This window comes from Pelophylax lessonae (assembly GCF_965119305.1).
Source record: "Pelophylax lessonae genome assembly, chromosome: 1".
Taxonomy (NCBI): Eukaryota; Metazoa; Chordata; class Amphibia; order Anura; family Ranidae; genus Pelophylax; species Pelophylax lessonae.
The window spans coordinates 122,751,977-122,771,225 of NC_138768.1; the positions used below are offsets into that span (position 1 = coordinate 122,751,977).

The window sequence follows — 19,249 nt, forward strand, 5'->3', positions numbered from 1 at the left end:
AAAATGGATTTGAAAGAACAGGAAGTAAGTAGAAATTTTCAAAGATTGGTGGAAATCTCTACCGTTTTACCAGTTCTCACCAGAGCAGGTACAGTATACCCATTGGAATATTCTGGTGACAACTATAACATTTTGAGTTTTCCCATCGCTTTCTCCTCCATTGACAATGGTCTTTAGGAAAGAGAGGTTAGATCTCCCCAATAGGGATGCAGACGGGACCAGAAACATGTTGACTGTAGTATTTATTTTAGGTAAATGTGAAGTCTGCATGGAAACCCTCTTAATTCTTAGTTGAGTTCTGTTATTAGCTGACATGTGGTTATTGATCATCCCAGCTCCTGTGCTAATTGCTGTGTTGTCTTGCAGGTTGCCTGTTGCTGTGGCTCTGCAGCCTGTGCACTATGCTGCACTTGCTGCCCGGGGATCAAACAGTCTACAAGCACTCGCATCATGTATGCCTTGCTCTTCTTCCTTGTCACTGTGGTCTGTGCTGTGATGATGTCGCCATCCGTGGCTAAATTACTGGAAGAGCACGTGAGTATGATGCTTCTTTTGTGTATCTTAACCTGGCGATAACAATAAAGAGGGAAATCTATCCACTAAACAGTGTTAATAGAGAAATCCTCCGCTGCCTGCTATTGTATTCTGACAGCTGACACCCGCGTTAGAATATCCAAACTGACTGCAGCTGGCTGTCAGTGACAGTCACTGTTTAGCCAACCTTTTTCTCTCAATCAAAGTTTGTTGAGTCAGGTAGTATCAACAGAGCCAGCCATTGCTCAGGATTCAGGCAATTCACAGGAAATTATCAATATTTGAGCTGTGTAGTTAGCCAAAACTTCCAATCCAAATTGTAAAGTTAACAACACACTGTCAGAGTACAGGGAGTGCAGAATTATTAGGCAAATTAGTATTTTTGAGGATTAATTTTATTATTGAACAACAACCATGTTCTCAATGAACCCAAAAAACTCATTAATATCAAAGCTGACTATTTTTGGAAGTAGTTTTTAGTTTTAGCTATTTTAGGGGGATATCTGTGTGTGCAGGTGACTATTACTGTGCATAATTATTAGGCAACTTAACAAAAATCAAATATACAGTATACCCATTTCAATTATTTATTTTTACCAGTGAAACCAATATAACATCTCAACATTCACAAATATACATTTCTGACATTCAAAAACAAAACAAAAACAAATCAGTGACCAATATAGCCACCTTTCTTTGCAAGGACACTCAAAAGCCTGCCATCCATGGATTCTGTCAGTGTTTTGATCTGTTCACCATCAACATTGCGTGCAGCAGCAACCACAGCCTCCCAGACACTGTTCAGAGAGGTGTACTGTTTTCCCTCCTTGTAAATCTCACATTTGATGATGGACCACAGGTTCTCAATGGGGTTCAGATCAGGTGAACAAGGAGTCCATGTCATTGGCTTTTCTTCTTTTTATACCCTTTCTTGCCAGCCACGCTGTGGAGTACTTGGACGCGTGTGATGGAGCATTGTCCTGCATGAAAATCATGTTTTTCTTGAAGGATGCATACTTCTTCCTGTACCACTGCTTGAAGAAGGTATCTTCCAGAAACTGGCAGTAGGACTGGGAGTTGAGCTTGACTCCATCCCCAACCCGAAAAGGCCCCACAAGCTCATCTTTGATGATACCAGCCCAAACCAGTACTCCACCTCCACCTTGCTGGCGTCTGAGTCGGACTGGAGCTCTCTGCCCTTTACCAATCCAGCCACGGGCCCATCCATCTGGCCCATCAAGACTCACTCTCATTTCATCAGTCCATAAAACCTTTGAAAAATCAGTCTTGAGATATTTCTTGGACCAGTCTTGACGTTTCAGCTTGTGTGTCTTGTTCAGTGGTGGCCGTCTTTCAGCCTTTCTTACCCTGGCCATGTCTCTGAGTATTGCACACCTTGTGCTTTTGGGCACACCAGTGATGTTGCAGCTCTGAAATATGGCCAAACTGGTGGCAAGTGGCATCTTGGCAGCTGCACGCTTGACTTTTCTCAGTTCATGGGCTGTTATTTTGCGCGTTGGTTTTTCCACACGCTTCTTGCGACCCTGTTGACTATTTTGAATGAAATGCTTGATTGTTCGATGATCACGCTTCAGAAGCTTTGCAATTTTAAGAGTGCTGCATCCCTCTGCAAGATATCTCACTATTTTTGACTTTTCTGAGCCTGTCAAGTCCTTCTTTTGACCCATTTTGCCCAAGGAAAGGAAGTTGCCTAATAATTATGCACACCTGATATAGGTGTTGATGTCATTAGACCACACCCCTTCTCATTACAGAGATGCACATCACCTAATATGCTTAATTGGTAGTAGGCTTTCGAGCCTATATGTAATGTTCTGGTACCTTTGGGTACCCTAATTACTCTTTCATAAGTGTATGCGCCCCACCATTCTCTTTTGGTAAGGTGCGCATACACCTTTAAGACTGATGCTGTCATCACTGAGCGCCGGACTGGATGGCTATTTAGATCGCCGGCTCTCACTCACATGTGTTCGTTCAAACTGCTTTGTGCATTGATGCTAACCTGTCTTGAAGCTCTCATGCTTGCAAGCACACCTCGCTGTCGGAACCACGCTGCGCTGATCCCTGTATCCCGCTACCGGATCATCCGCTCTTGCCGAACCTCTCCTCTGCTACATTGCTATTAGTGATAAGTACCCCACAGGGGAAACCTCTATAACCTTTATACTAAAGCTTACACTATCTAGCTCTGCATACTAAGGACTATTACTACATCTGCATTATCTAAGATTGCTAGCTCTTGAGCCTACTACCACCTGTTCTTGCACTGGGTTGATCTCTCTTGTATGTCCACCTGCTTCTCTGTCATCTGCTACCATACATGATTGCTAAACCTATCTGCATCCCATCTGCTACTATCTTACTTTCAAGAACATTTCCTTTCAAGTGTCTGTCATCTACCATCTCTACCCAACCTGTCTCTTCAGCCTATCATCACTGTGTTACTATATACATAAATCACTCTAGGAAACATCTTATTGAGTGTGTGTATTTACTTGCTGAATTGAGATCATCCACACATGATGAGTCATTGAGAGTTGGGGATCATCCACACATGATGAGTCATTGAGAGTTGGGAATGGGAAAGCGTTTCTCTACATGACTACTGAAGTGGAATATTTCTGCAGCTGAAAATCCACATCATACGTAAAACGCAGGAGCGTTACACTATACAGCTTGGAGTAAGACAACATGCATAAAGAGGATGATGTGGTCAAAATACTCATTTGCCTAATAATTCTGCACTCCCTGTATTGCAAATTGTGCTATTAATTTATATGCGACCCGACACTAGTCAGTGCTCAAAGTATTCGAGATTTCCACCATTTTGAGAAAGATATATTGATGGTGATACAAAAATATAGCAGCAGTGCCTGGCACAATGCAAGGGATGGGGGCAATTATGAGACCTCTCCACGTCTTTCTGCTTAAAGTAAACCTGTCACTAAGTCTATTTGGGAAAGGTAACAGGTTCACCCAGTAGCCCACTTCCTTCGTTGTAGCTACTTACCATCCCCCAATCTCCCTTGCTTCATTCACCAGCAATGCTCTGTGAAATACCCAGTATAGGGAAGCATGTGATCCTGTCCCCTTCCTTCCATGACGAGTAGCCAGTCTCCTGGTCCCAAGAATTTCCACACGGGGAAAGTCTTTAGCTCTGTGTGAGCTCCAACGATGATGTTGCATAGGGTGGGAGAGGAACACAGGGAAGGTAAGTGTCAGCGTACAGAAAGTAGACTATAAAGCAGACCTGTATGGCCAGCTACAGATTTAACAGCCTTAATTTTTGAATAAAGTATGTAAGTAAGGGGTTCTCTGACTCCTCTGGCTGCAAGAATTTTTCATGTCTGTGACTAAAGCCCCATGCACATGGGCTGAATGTCTGGAGACTGCATTTGGCCGTGTCTATGTCGGTTTGACAGAAGCTAGAAAACCAGCATCCGATTGACTCCCAATCAGCTCTTTCAGCTAATGGCAGAGAGCGCTGATCAGAGTGTTCTGGCCATCAGAACACAACAGCTTAGAGGGGGAGATCACTGAACTAACCTCGCATTGGTTAGTATAGCAGCTCGGATCAGAGCTGACCGTTTTTTTTTTTTTTTTTTTTTTTTTTCTGTTGCACGAAAATATCTAATAGTGTGTATATGGCTTAAGGAAGGCCATACGCAGCCACTGGTCAAAGGAATGAAAGTTGCTCGTTTTCCCCATCAACACTGACTGTGTTGATGGGGGAATTGAGACATTTTATTTCCTAAAAGCTTCCTTCAATTCCTCCTGCAGTGCTATTGTGTTCTGCCGATGGGAGACCTTCTCCACTGGTAGAATACAATGATCACTGCTGGCAGCTTTAGCTGGGGGTAGTGATCAGGTGAAAAAAAAAACAGGCTGAAGTCGATTAATGAACCAACTTCAGCCAACCAGCCTGCCTATACGCAGATTGAAATTCAGTTGGTTCCTGGTGAGCCGGCCAAATTTTGATCCGTCTATAGCCGGCTGAAGAAAACAGTGAAATGTTAGAAGGATGCTAGCGACACACTAGTTTGTAAGGTTTACAAGAAGCAAAAAAAAAAAAAACAGAAAAGCCAACACATTTCGGGGGCCCAACCCTCCCTTCATCAGGGATTATAGAGTAATAATCATTGGACTGAAAGGATACTATACTGGACTGCAGCTGTAGTGGGTATGTACATATCGTATGGGTGCCTAGATCTGACAGTACTGAAGCATGATAGCCAGGCATTTAGCATTTTCAGGAGGAAGTCGACAATGGCAATCTTTATAATACTCTCCTTACATATTTGCTTAGATTCTTGCCACACACAATCGCACAATTTGATTTAGGCTTGAGCTGTCAGATCAACAGAATTTACAGACAACTCTTTAGTAAGAGGTTCTGCCTTACTGGATATAGTCAGAGGGGATTTTATGTCCATCTCACAGACTGAGTCTGAAGTGACATCTTTTTGCATGTGTCCAGACTTGTAGAAACCTTTTGCGTTCGTGTTTCCATGTTTACAGTGCAAGTTTGAAATTGGAGGAAGAGTATAATCGAGTGCTGTGGGGACACGGTTCTTTAATATATTGATAAATGAGCCCCATTGTAATGTAAAGTTTACATGTTTGCCTGGCTGCAGATTGTGGAAGTAATAAAAAGAGTTTTCAAATGACTGTTCCAACGTTGTGGTTTCTAACGAGCTGTGAACAGGTTTCTGTCACATTGTGAAGGCAGAACGGAAGTCGAACTTGACTATCACCCCGCTGAAGAGATGAAATCAATCATGGCATTGTGCCGCCATGAGACATCTGAGACACCACTGATGTCAGATAAGGAATCTGGTTTGACTAGTCTGTAGACTTTCAGTGATCAGTGCAAGACATGGGGCAGTCTCCTGCCACTTTCATCCAGCTTTTAACTATCAAAACAAATGAATGAGTCATGGCAACCTACCAAAACATATATTATATTTATTATGATAGGTTGTGTTGGTTGGTTTGATATTTTATTGAACGATTAAAGCTGAACTCTAGAAATATTTTTTGCAATATTACATTGGGCCAGCTTGGCTCCATGTAAGTAGACATGGGATATTAACCACTTGCCGACTGCTCACAGTATATTTCCTGCGGCAGTCAGCCCCTCACAGGCAGAGCGACGTAGGTCTACGTCGCTAGCCTGTGAGGGTCCCAGGAGCGAGTGCGCGTCCGGAGGCGCGCTCCCGGACCCCCCCCCCCGCGCTTGTGACCGGCGGACCCGATCGCCCGCCGATCACTTGCGATCGTCGGTGGAGAGGGAGAAAGGCAGGCGGCTAATGTAAACAAGCCGCCTGTCATTCTCCCCGGTGTATGAATGATGATCATACGGTTCTACTATGTAGAACCGTTGATCACTGTTCATACATCTCAAGCCACAGCCAATCACAGTTAGAATCACGCCCCTAGGGACACACATAACCCCTCCCTCTCAAAAAAGTTGACCCCTTCACTGCCAGTGTAATTTTACAGTAACAGTGTATATTTATAGCACTGATTACTGTAGAAATGTCACTGGTAACCCAAAAAGTGTCAAAAAGGTCAGTCAAGGCTCCGATCTGTCTGCCGCAATGTCGCAGTACCGCAAAAAAAAAAGCAGATTGCCGCCATTACGCGTTAAAAAAAATAACAAAAATCTTTCCCTTTGTTAGTAAACGCGATAACTTTTGCGCAAACCAATCAAAATACACTTTTTGCGATTTTTTTTTTTTTTTTTTTTTTTTTTTTTTTTTTACCAAACATATGTAGCATTTGGCAATTGGCCGAAAATGTTAAAAAATTTTGATTTTTGCATTTTTTTGGGGGGGAATTTCATATAAAAAACGTGAAAAATATTGTTATTTTTGCAAAATTGACGCTCTTTTTTTTGTTTATAGCGCATGATCAAAAAATCGCACAGGTGATCAAATACCACCAAAAGAAAGCTCTGTTTGTGGGAAAAAAGGAACGTCAAATTAGTTTAGGTACAGCGTCGCACGACCGCGCAATTGTCCGTTAAAGTCACGCAGTGCCGAATCTCAAAATAGGTCCTGGTCAGGAAGGGGGTAAAATCTTCTGGGGCTTAAGTGGTTAAGAGGGCTGCTGGGGATTTTGTACATACAATGAAAGCCTTCTCTGCATGAACAAGGTGGAGAAGAGGGGAAGTAACGTCACAATCTCAAACGTATCCAGTCAGAGAATGCCTTATATTCACTAAAGAACACATTAAAGACGTTCTGTGAATGGCATCTAGCAAGCAACCCCATGTTTTCATTGTGCAGAGGGGAAGCCACTTGCACAGATTCCAGAAGATTATGGCTCTCACTCTCATGAAGTGCTGTCTACTACAGTCATTTATAGCATCCCCAGCGACCCCCCCCCCCCTGGATTTCAGATATGCATACTGTTATGAAGCCAAGCTGGACCAATGTAAGTATGGAAAAAAAAATCCGCACTAAAGCCCTTCTCAGATTAGTTTTTGCTGTGTCCTGCTCGGGAGGTTTCCCTTCACTTCCTGTTTTGGACATACAGGGGTTGGATAAAAATATGGAAACACTAACATGATCTGCAGGTGTAAAAGTGAGATGTTCTGCGTTAAAATCAGAAGTGATGTAGCATGGGACAGTAGGCAGCATGAATTCTAAATATACAAAGAACACTAGACACACCAAACATGATTAATAACGGCAACTGCCTTGTTTATTGGTTTTCACAAATCTAAACATTTAACCATTCACCATAAGGGACCTTTTACAGGGGCGTTCCGTTTGTCCATCTTTCCCGTCTTTCCTCCGTCCGATGACGAATAAAAAACCGACGCCCATGTATTCCTATGGGCAAGCAGATGTCAGCGGATGATCATCCGTTGACATCTGCTGACACCAGCCTTCATTAACATGTGTTTTTTGAAACAGGAGAGACCTATTTTTCTTCTGTTTAAAAATCGGAAGCAGAACTAAACGGATGTCAACGAACAAACGGTACGTTTTTTTCATCTGCTGTTAGGAGCTGCCACGCACCGATGACTCCTCAGCTGTCAGTAAGATTCCCCGCTGACAGCTGAATGTAAGAATAGTTGGATGCTAGGAAGTGGGTCGTAAAGCCGGTCACCGCATCCTTGACAACCAATGATTCATCAGCTGTTAGCGGGGTTCCCAAAATCCATACCAGACTCTTATCTGAGCATGCAGGCCAGGAAAGGGGGGGGAGACAAGCTAGCAGACTCAAATTATTTATAAGAAATTTTGAAAAACCATGGACTTTGTAGGCACCAGAGTACAACAATTTCCTTAAAATCATAAATTTTATTACAAATATTTCTAAAACGTAGAAGTACATTTAAAATCTCAGTGAACCTTATACCCAAATAGAATTTGGATCGGTCCACATCTGATTTTCTAATAAAAAAAATGTGGCGGAACTGATGAAGAAACGGACCGCCAGTGTGAAAGGACCCTCACTCTTTTAATCAATAAATACTTTAAAAATGTTAACAAAATCAGCCAAAATTAGTGAGGTGCTCTTCAAATATCCCTCTGGCTAATGACAAAAACCCCCCTCAGCCTCTTGCTTAAATAGGGGTCCTGGGAATTTCTGGAATGTCCTGGGGGGTCAGGGGACCTTAAATGACCTATCACAGAGGACCCCAAATAACTTTTAGAACATTCCCAATAAGCTGACCTTTTTTGACCCAACCCAAAACCCCCCACACCACAAAATCAATCAATGGGGGGCTTAAAACCCCTACTGCTACCATCCCATGAGGGAAAGGGGGCCTTAAAACAGGCTATTCCCCCAGTTTCCTTGCATTCTTTTGCTTCCGCTGTGTGATGAGAAGCCTAACTAATAGGTGGGAAGCCTCATTCACCGCGTGCGCTGCTAGTAATTCAGAGGCATGTCAGAGTGTACCAGTCTTCAAAGAGGGCAAATTGTTGGTGCCCGCTCAGCTGGTGCCTCTGTGACTGAAGCTGCCAATTTTCGGTGTTGTGATGTACAGTATCAAAGAATATGACGGCATGTACAGTTTCCGGGAAAATGTTGACTGATAAGCATAAGTGTGGTTGACGTGGTCAACCGACCGAAAGACAAAAGGACATTGCGCAGGATTATGACCTGGAATAATATTTGTCATTTCCCAGGAGAATTCAGGTCGTCCTGGATGCCAAAAGTGTTCCAACACCATATTGGGTAACAATTTTGTTCTTATTCTTGGGGTTCCCATTTGTCCAACCCCTGTACTTCGAGAGTTGTCATTAGAACATTTGTCCCAATATGTAGATTTCCCCTCACCTCATGTTCTTATGACCGCTCTAAAATCTAGGAATTTCCCTTACCTTCTGTCTCTGTGACTATGGTCATCAGGAAAAATAGAGGGGTGAATCTCCCCCACACCCTCTAATAGTCCTGATGAAGCGGGGACACGGACGACAATAAAAACTTGACAGAGGGTCTATCCATTTCACAATCTATCCAACATATAAAAAAATCCCTTCACAAACACTGAAACAATTGTAAAGTAAAGTGGACCCAAGTATATAATGTTTGTTGTCCACATCATACATAAACAGTATGTGAAATGGTGTAAAATAGTGTTTCCTGTATCTTTGGTTTCCTCTGGGATAGATTGGACTTTTTATTGCCCTCATCTAGGGAGCTCTTTACTTCCATTTGAGCCCTCCTTTCTCTCTCCTGGACTCGTAGTGAAGTAATAATTGACATATTTGTTTAAACCGCAGTAAGGAAACCTCTCCTCTAATACCAGCAGATGGAAAAACTGAGGCTGGAGCCGTCAACTGAAGTGGCTTGGAAGTGAACAGTGGCTCATTATCCTCAAATAAACCTCGGCCACCCTTTATTAAAACCACATTTATTATTAATCTAGGTTTGGTATATGTAAAGCTAAAATAAGTCCCCATCTGCAGAATAAAATGGGAATGTATGTCGAATTTGTTAGTTTTTTTCATTGGTATGATTAAACATGAGGCAGAGACTTTGACTTGGATCGTGTTATTGAAGGGTTTTAAAATAGGACCATCTATATCATCAACCACAATTAATGGATTCTAACTTCAAGTGCAAATTCCCTGCTCATATTAAGACAAGTTGCATTCACACAGGCATACTGTTGTAGCTGCTCATATATATTGCCTTGCCCATATACTGTACATGCAAATCTTTAAAAGAGACATGTAAGTTGGCATTGCTGACCCCTTCCTGAAAATGCTAGTTGCCTGACTTCCCTGTGCATCAATTCATTTTTAGTTACTCACCTGCGACAAGGATGCATTAAAAGGACTGGTCAACCATGGCAGACTCCATGTTCCTCTAAATACCTTTAATGCTCTTGTTCCTATCTTCTAATTGCTTATCTGAAGGCAATCGGATTCAGCAAGCGCTTACAAAAAATGAGCAAGCTTCAAACTACTTTTCTGAAACAAGTATCCTTCAGTTCACATAAGTGAAAGAGTGCTGAATAGAGGATTATAATAATAAAAAGCCCACTTAAAAAATCAATAACCTATAAAAGGCTGCAAATTTTGTTTTATTTTAGTTCATGGATTGATCCCCTTTTTCATCTGAACTAAGCTGCTATACATGATTTTACAGTTAGACCAGGTTTATTTCAACATGATGATTTTTGCTGGGAAGTGGATTATGCTGAAATTATCGCACCAGGAAAAACCCTGCACAGTAAATAGCAGGGTACTGTTACACTTCAGCAGATTTCCTATAGAGAATTAAGTTGTGGCGGGGATGTGACCAACACCAGAGCAGTGGAGAGGACCCCAGAGCAGTGGAGAGGACCCCAGAGCAGTGGGGAGGACCCCAGAGCAGTGGGGAGGACCCCAGAGCAGTGGGGAGGACCCCAGAGCAGTGGAGAGGACCCCAGAGCAGTGGGGAGGACCCCAGAGCAGTGGGGAGGACCCCAGAGCAGTGGAGAGGACCCCAGAGCAGTGGGGAGGACCCCAGAGCAGTGGGGAGGACCCCAGAGCAGTGGGGAGGACCCCAGAGCAGTGGAGAGGACCCCAGAGCAGTGGAGAGGACCCCAGAGCAGTGGAGAGGAGGAACCTTCTAGTATAGTGAACGCCTTTCCATGAGGGTCTAGAAAGGCAGCAGGTGGTGTTAGATCTGCTGGACAGCAAGAAACACTGACCAGTATTGGTTGATATACATTTATATCAAATCCTGGTCCATATTTGGGTTTACCTCAGGCGTGTTAGCTCACCTCCATTAACTTTATCTAATAATTGATGTTTGGAACCATTAACAGAAGTCCACCTGAACCCCCAGTCAGCGCTAAGGATCATCTGCTTATGTTTACTGCATTTAAACTGCTTTTCTCTCAGGCTGACTGTCCATATGTACTGTATATACACTCCGGTGAGCTTAGCTCCCCTCCACTTACTATATCTAATAATTGATGTTCATACCCATCAAAACAAGGTCCACCGTAGTCCTTCATTGGCTGTGATCCTGAGGGACAGTCTGTGGCTTTACTTTGATCCAAATGCTAAACTGAGATTACTTCTCAATCTTGTACTGTAACAATTGTGACTACTTTGTACATAAATACTACGTTGTAAACTTTTTCAAAATAATGTATTTAACAGGAAATTATATTTTATATGTACTGTGTTTTTTTGTAAGTACTGATTTACATTTTGACTCTTGACACCAATATTTTCTGTATTAGATTCCATTTTATGGAGATATCTGTGAACATCTGAAGGCCGGGGAGAACTGTGAGAAGCTGGTTGGATATTCGGCGGTGTACAGAGTGTGTTTCGGGATGGCTTGTTTCTTCTTTATACTCTTTGCTGTGACTATAAACATCAAAAACAGCAGAGGCTGCCGGGCTGCCATCCACAATGGGTAAGAATAGCTTGTCAAGGTGTGCATATTCCTTTTAGTGTTAAGATTGCACAAAACTATCTGTAAAATAATTATTTGCCGACAATATTTGGCTTAATTCAGATTCTGACACCCTAAAATGTTTGTATTTGTGGCCATTTCATTGCCTACATTGTTGTAGTTGGTACTCCTAGAAAAGGAAGCCGCTTTCCATTAAAAGCATAAGTCTGTTTATTCAGACGTTCCATGCACAAGCCGTGTACAACAACAGTGTTGTGGTTGGTAGTTTGGTGCTGACACATACCAAAGTACAAAGCCCATTTACTTTAAATATACTTAACTGTACCATACTAAAGAGGAGTGAACACAGAATAAACAAAGGGATATTAAAGTGTTAATCCTGCGAGAAAAAATGGGTATTATAATTCTATGTAATGCAGCGGACACAGCACTGTTTTTTATTTTACAGAATAAACAAAACTGTCCATGCAACAGCAGTATGGAGATTAATGGCCCGTACACACGATCCGAAAATCGGACGAAAATTAACGCTTGTGAAAGGATCGGACGATAATCGAATCGTTAGTACACAGCTTACGAGAGGCGATCACAACAGTTCACCCGATATTATCCGGTCGTGCAAGCATAAAAATTTTGATCGTATTATAACACATCGTACGATAATAGTATTATCAGTATGTTGTTCGTCCGAAAAAAATGGTGAGCAGTAGACAGCGCATGAGCAGTAGACATCATTTTCCCTCACACGCTACAGCGTGGTTACGCATACCGGAAGCTAAGAATTATCGTCCGAGAAAATTTGTATCATGAGTAACCTCTCCCGTTAGCGAATATTATTGAGAGCTGCTAGAATACGAAAAATAACGGATGAAACGTCGCCCGATTTTCGGATCGTGTGTACTGGGCATAAGGCCCCATTTCCACTAGTGCGACTTGTTGTGCGTCTTGACACATGTCAAGTCGCATGACAAGTCAAAACCTATTAATTTCTATTAGGACCGCTCTAACTGCTGCGACTCGAGAAAAGGTTTTTGCACTACTTTTGGATGACTTCAGTGCGACTACCTTCTATAAAGGGACAAGTCGCACTGAAGTCCCCAGAAGTAGTCGCAAACAAGTCTCACTACAAAGTCTCACTTGAAATCGCGCAACTTTGTGTAGGTGCATTAGTGGAAACGTAGCCTAAAAAATAATAGATTGATATCACTGTGAGGGTTTAGCTTATTCTAAAATATTGAACATCTTATGTTGAGGGGCCTTTTTAGATTTAATTATTATTATTCAGTATATATTACCAACAGTTTGCACAACACTTTAAAATATTAAGGGTGACAGTACAGTTAAAGTGCAATGCATACAAAAGGATGAAGTGAGCTTGTGGGAGCTTACAATAAAAAAACCTAAGAGAAACGGTACAAAAGTTAATAACTGTGAAGGGTGAGCTGAAGGAAAAGGTAGAAGTTCAGTTTTTCGGTAGAGGTGCAATAGGCTTCCCTGAAGAGATACTGTAGGTTTTCAGGGGATCACATAAAGGAAAACAAAGTAGGAGATACCTGGGTAGATTGGGGTAAGGAGTTTCAGAAGATGGGAAGGCTCTGGAGAAGTCATGGAGCTAAGCATGGAGAAGGTGACAAGGCTGCAAAAGAGCAGGAGGTTTTGGGAGGAGTGGAGTGGACTGTTGGATTGATATTTCAAGAGGCGGTTGGTAATGTAGCTGGAGCAGCATTTGGATGGGTTTATATGTTGTCGTTCGTATTTTTAATTATACATTGGATGAACAAAAGCCAGTAGAGAGATTGGTAGAGAGGGGACACTGAACTGTTATAATGTAATTAAATCTAGAAGCAGCATTTATGATAGACTGAAGGCGATAACCTTTGGTGTAATTGTGGGCCAACACGAAGGGAGATACAAATAGTACTTAGTTCTTTAAAGCCTCATAAACACTGGGCATTTGGCTGCGGCTGGAAGGCAATGATGATTGTCCAACTGCGCTGCTGACAGTCTGTAAAACTCTGATTCATTGGCTGAACAGGACTGCTTGGTGCTCACAGTGGTAGGACAGTATGTGCCCAGTCCCAGACTGCTTATGGTCCAGGCTTTTGTCCCTGGCTACCTACTGCTCCAAACGCACATACTGTTACATGCGCCACATTGCCCAGTCCTGTCCAGCTGCAGCAGCTGTCAGACTCTCCTACAGTTTGACAGGCTGACAGCAATGGGTCTAGGTAGTGTGCTTGTGCCCTCCAGCTGCAGCAAAATCCCAGTCTCATGCACCACGGCTGAAAACCCAATGAGCATGTGTCCACTAACAAAAAAAAAAGAAAGGTAGATTTTGTTATAGTTGGAGCTTAGTGGACTACATCAGACTCTGCCTTCTGGTACTCAGCAGTGAGATCACCCTGATATCATTCCCAATTCTCTCTACCTGGAAGTTTTTTTTTTTTCAGATTGTGTGTTCCTGCACCTCCTCTATGATATAAAATGAAAACAAAAGGTAGATTATGATCTCCCTATAATTTGGGAACATCTTATAATGGCTGCAGATGGAGTGCAAACCCAAGAACTGAAGAGTGCAGAGTTCGCCAATAGACTCTTCTAAGGATTGAAGAAATAATACTCATGTGGTTTAAAGATTCAGCACCCACCAAGAATAGAGGTGTCAGTTTAAAGTAGGCAATCCCTTTACTAATTTGACCCAATGTATAAACCATATTTTCATTCTTCTGTAATTGATGCTCATAAGTGGCTGGACAAGGCATAACCTTGCCAACCGTAATCTTTATTGACAAGGCCCAGCGACTCAATACTGGAGGAGTTATGTGAAGCTGAACCACCATTTTTCATAGTTATGTATATAATCTATATTTATGCAGCTGTATGTTTCATTTGCAGATTCTGGTTTATCAAGTTTCTAATTATTATAGCAATGTGTTCCGGAGCCTTCTTCCTACCTGATCAAGATACGTTCCTTCTAGGTAATTTTGTCTTTTATTGTATTTGTAGTGCACCAGGAACCACAAGGGACCTCACTGGCTCTTCTGAAAAATCAGTACTTAAAGGAAAAGTACAGCCAAAGCGCCTTTGGCTGTACTTTTCCTGTGGATCACAGGAGTGCAGTTCGTTCTGCACTCCTGTGACCTGTTTTCAGTTGACAGTGGGCTGTCAGCTAGCACAACAGAGCCTGTCCAGGCTGGGGAAAGATTACATCCATATGGTTAGAATCCGCCCAGAACCCTGGAGCGGCACCTGGCTCAGCCTCTTAGCGAGCGGCTGAGAGCCTGAGCCAGCTGCTTCTGCCCTCTCCACAGCCCAGCGCTCCAGTGAGCTTGTGGGGGGGGCGGGAGGAGGGGCAAAGCAGAGAGCGGTGACTGACAGTCTAAAGAGAGCACTTTTTGGACCTGAGGAAGAGGGTTCGCCCTCGAAACGTGTCGGCCTTGGCAGATCCGTACAGACATCTGCACACTATCCAGCATCTGTAGTGCATTGGCTACCTTGGAGATCCTTTGTTTGATCATATTTACATGTGTGCTATCTACAATTGTTTTGTGAGTATAATGTACATCATTTTAAAATTTGAATAAATCTTTTTAGTGGTAATGCACTAGGTCGGTGCGCCCTTCTCTTATTGTTGTTTTTTAGGGTGACTGACAGTCACCAGCTCTCTGCTCATGGATCTCTGAGAACCGAGTGATCAGTGGCCTTTGATCGATCGGCTCTCGTTCTTTGAGCCGGCAGAGGACACATCCTGCATCCAACCTAGTTGAAGTACGATTCTTTAAATAAAAAAAAAAATCCCAAACTTCTCTTTTAAGTATTGTAGAAAAATACTACAGCATTTTTGATATTACAAGCTGTACAGCAGATTTTAGGGATTAAACACATTTCATAATTTTTGTAATAAATTATTACTGTATAAATTGCTAATTTTTAGCCTCAGTAAAGGCTCGAAAAATATTTTCTGAACAGTTAATGTTTAAAGCTGAACCCCAGCCTTACCTACAGTTTTGTTCAAACTCCTCTCCTGTACATAAATTGTTTGCTCTGATTTCACACTGTAAGCTTCTCACAGAGTGTACTAAAAACTTCAGTAAATGAGAGAACTCACCTCATTTTCTGCCTGGAGAATGTCCAGCATCATATAGATCTTTCCTCCCCAGCCTGACTGTCCTTAGCCTGTCCCTTTCATTCATTGGATTTTAATTCTTTCAATCATGGAGGCTCAGCATCACATGTGGACACTACCTTGCATGCAAATACAGCCTGCCTAGGAATGCCCAGTCTTCCAGACCGACAGCCACCTTTCAAAACATTTAGATATTTGCAAAACCCCTCCCTAGATCCTGCTCACTGCTTGCATCAGAGCTCTGTGTTATTGAGAGGAATACTGGGCCAGGGGGGTTGTAATGTCAGGAAGCTATGTACAGCACTCTGCTGGCCCCTCCTATCAGCTATGGTCTATGTACAATTATTGAGAAGCACAGAGTCCCAGTGATATCACTAGGTCTAAAATAAAGTACATAATAAAAATGAAAACGTTTTAGAGCCCGTTCACACTGGGGCGACCTGTCAGGCGACCTGGTCGCCTGACAGGTCGCCTTCCATAGAGAAGCTGTGGACCCGTTCTAATAGGAGCGACACAAGTCGCTCCGACTTAGAAAAAGGGTCCGGAGCTTCTTTGGGGCGACCTGGAGCGACCTGCATTGACTTCAATGATATGAAGTTTGTGCCGGCCACTCCGAGGTCGCGGTGCGAGTAGCGCACCGAGACTTCACAGGTCGCCCCGGGAAGTAGCGTCGCCCTAGTGTGAACGGGGTCTAAACATCTAATTTGCTATGAGATGTTTTTCTTTCTGTTACTCTATTGTTATTGCCTATGTGTTCTTTATATGAACAATGAAAATGAAATGGCAAAATATAAGCAAATTAAAGTGGTTCTAAAGTCACATTTTTTTTTTACCTTGATGCATTCTCTGCATTAACTGCTTGCCGACCGCCGCAAGTAGATTTACTGCGGCGGTCAGCCCCTGCCAGGCAGAGTGACGTTAATTAACGTCACTAGCCTGGGAGGGTCTGGGGAGCGAGCGCGCGCCCTCGGAGGCGCGCTCCCGCTCCCGCGCGGTCACGCACCCCCCCGCGCGTGTGACCAGCGGACCCGATGTCCGCCGGCCACTCGGCGATCGTCGGGGGAAGAGGGAGAATGTCAGGCAGCCTGTGTAAACAAGCTGCCTGTCATTCTCATCGCTGTAAAGACACTGATTACTCGGATCTAGTATGTAGATCCGTTGATCAGTGTCCTTACAGCTAGAGCCACAGCCAATCACAGTAAGAATCACGCCCCTAGGGACACACACAGCCCCTCCCTCCCAAATAAAGTTAACCCCTTCACTGCCAGTGTATTTTTACAGTAACAGTGCATATGTATAGCACTGATTACTGTAGAAATGTCACTGGTAACCCCAAAAGTGTCAAAAATGTCAGTCAAGGGTCCGATCTGTCCGCCGCAATGTCGCAGTACCGCAAAAAAAATCGCAGATCGCCGCCATTACGCGTTAAAAAAAAAAACAACAAAAATGACAAAAATCTTTCCCTTTGTTAGTAAACGCGATAACTTTTGCGCAAACCAATCAAAATACGCTTTTTGCGATTTTTTTTACCAAACATAGGTAGGATAAAACAAATTGGCCAAAAATGTTAAAAAATTTTGATTTTTACATTTTTTTTTTGGGGAATTTCATATAAAAAAATGTGAAAAATATTGCTATTTTTGCAAAATTGTCGCTCTTTTTTTGTTTATAGCGCGTGATCAAAAAATCGCACAGGTGATCAAATACCACCAAAAGAAAGCTCTGTTTGTGGGAAAAAAAGGACGTCAAATTCGTTTAGGTACAGCGTCGCACGACCGCGCAATTGTCCGTTAAAGTCACGCAGTGCCGAATCGCAAAATACCCCCTGGTCTTTTAGCAGGAAAATCCTCCGGGGCTTAAGTGGTTAAGGTAAAACATTCCCTATCTTTCCTACCCCCTCTCTCTAAACACTTACATGACTTCTCTCACCAATCCCGTGCTCTCCCAGCTGCAGCATCAATTCCTGGTCTCACAGGAGACACTCCTCCTACTTCTGTCGGTAATTCTCGTGAGGAGGGAGCGGGGTTGTGGCTTACCGGCATTGTGTGTAAAGCCTCGTACACACGCAACGATTGTTGGCCGACCGATCGGCCGACTGTTGTCCAGTGTTGTGTTGGTTGAAATGTGCTCTAGACTGCACACAAATTTTTTCGGCCAACAACCACCAACTTCAGAAGTGATGTCATGTGATGGTTGACTTTCTGTGTGTTTTTTCTTCTCTGAGCATGCCCAGTCTTGCTCATCTGATTTTTGTCTGCCGAAATCTGTACTGACTGACGAACAATCGGCCGTTCTGTTGACGGCCAACAAAAATTTTATAGCATGCACACCAGATTTTGTTCGGCTGAAAAGTCGCAGTCGGTTATCGGAAGCATCATACTAACAAGCCGACAATCGGCCGATCGGACGTTGGCCGAAAATTCACGGCCAACAATCGTTGCGTGTGTACGAGGCTTGACTATGGACTCACAGAGCCCCTTTCAGGAGAGCGCACATGGGTGCCCCCATTGCAAACGGTTTGGGGGAAGAAGGCGCAGGCAGCGTGAGCAAGGGGCCGCCAAAGAGCAGGTAAGGGACTGCTCTATGCAATATCGTTGCACAGAGCAGGAAAGTGCAACCTTTGATTTAAGAAAGATAAAATACCCTTAGGCCTCATGCACACGGGACGTTTTTACAGCTGCTATTTTTGGCGTCAGATGTGTTGTTTTTTTTTTTTTCTTTTTTTGCAGCCAGTAAACCCCCCAGCATGTTTTTCTATGTGTCCATGCACACATAGGCTGTTTTCAACTGTTTTTGGCAGGGGCATTATCTGGCTGGAAAACCCCCCCCAGAACTAGTGGGTTTTTTAGGAGGAGTTTTTCAGTTGTAAAAACGCTCTAAGGCTTCGTTTCCACTATTGCGACTTGCTGTGCGACTTGACACATGTCAAGTCGCACAGCAAGTCAAAAGCCATTGATTTCAATTTGGCCCGTTTTCACTGCCGCGACTTCAAAAGTAGTTTGTGCACTACTTTTGGGCCGACTTCAGTGCGACTTCCCTCTATAATGAGGGACAAGTCGCACTGAGAGCCGCAAACAACTTTCACTACGAAGTCGCGCTAGAAGTAGCACGACTTCGTATCCGCGGTAGTGGAAACTGAGCCTAAATCTGATAAAATCTGAAAAAAGTTAAACGCTGAAAAATGCAGCTATTCAACTTTTATCAGTGTTTTTGAGCCATAAGCTTTTATGGGAGTATAGTTTTGATAAAAAACACTGAAAAACACTACTGCAAAAACCCTGAAAAACTCACTCTACAGCTAACGCTACTGCCTTTTTGATAACGTCCAGTTTATTTATTTTATTGAAATAAAAAAGAGGTTTTTCTTACCTCCTCTGTGCAACAATATTGCACAGAGCGGTCCCTTACCCCTTCTTTTTTTGGTCCTCTGCTGGCACTGTCTTCATCTTCTCCTTGCGAATGCCCCCTATGGGCTCTGTGTGTCCATAGACACGCACAGTTGGCCACACCACTCATCCAACCTCACAGGATTGGATTGACTGCAGGTGGAATATTTGGGACAAAGAGTGGAAGGTTTTTACCTTAATGCAGGGAAAGGTAAAAAAAAACATTTTGCCTTAAGAATTACTTTTTCAATTTAAATGTGAAACCGTTTTTTGCCCAGTAGGATAATTTTCTAGTGTCGGC

At 43.1% G+C, this 19,249-nt stretch overlaps 1 protein-coding gene across 1 annotated transcript in view; it reads left to right on the forward strand.

Annotated features, from left to right (window-relative positions):
• Positions 1 to 19,249, forward strand: part of SERINC5 (serine incorporator 5) — a 121,096-nt gene that overhangs the window by 64,641 nt on the left and 37,206 nt on the right. Inside the window, exons 2-4 of the mRNA XM_082268494.1 lie at positions 367 to 534; positions 11,258 to 11,436; positions 14,332 to 14,414. Coding sequence (XP_082124620.1) covers positions 367 to 534; positions 11,258 to 11,436; positions 14,332 to 14,414 — 430 coding nt within the window. The remainder of the gene's footprint in view (positions 1 to 366; positions 535 to 11,257; positions 11,437 to 14,331; positions 14,415 to 19,249) is intronic.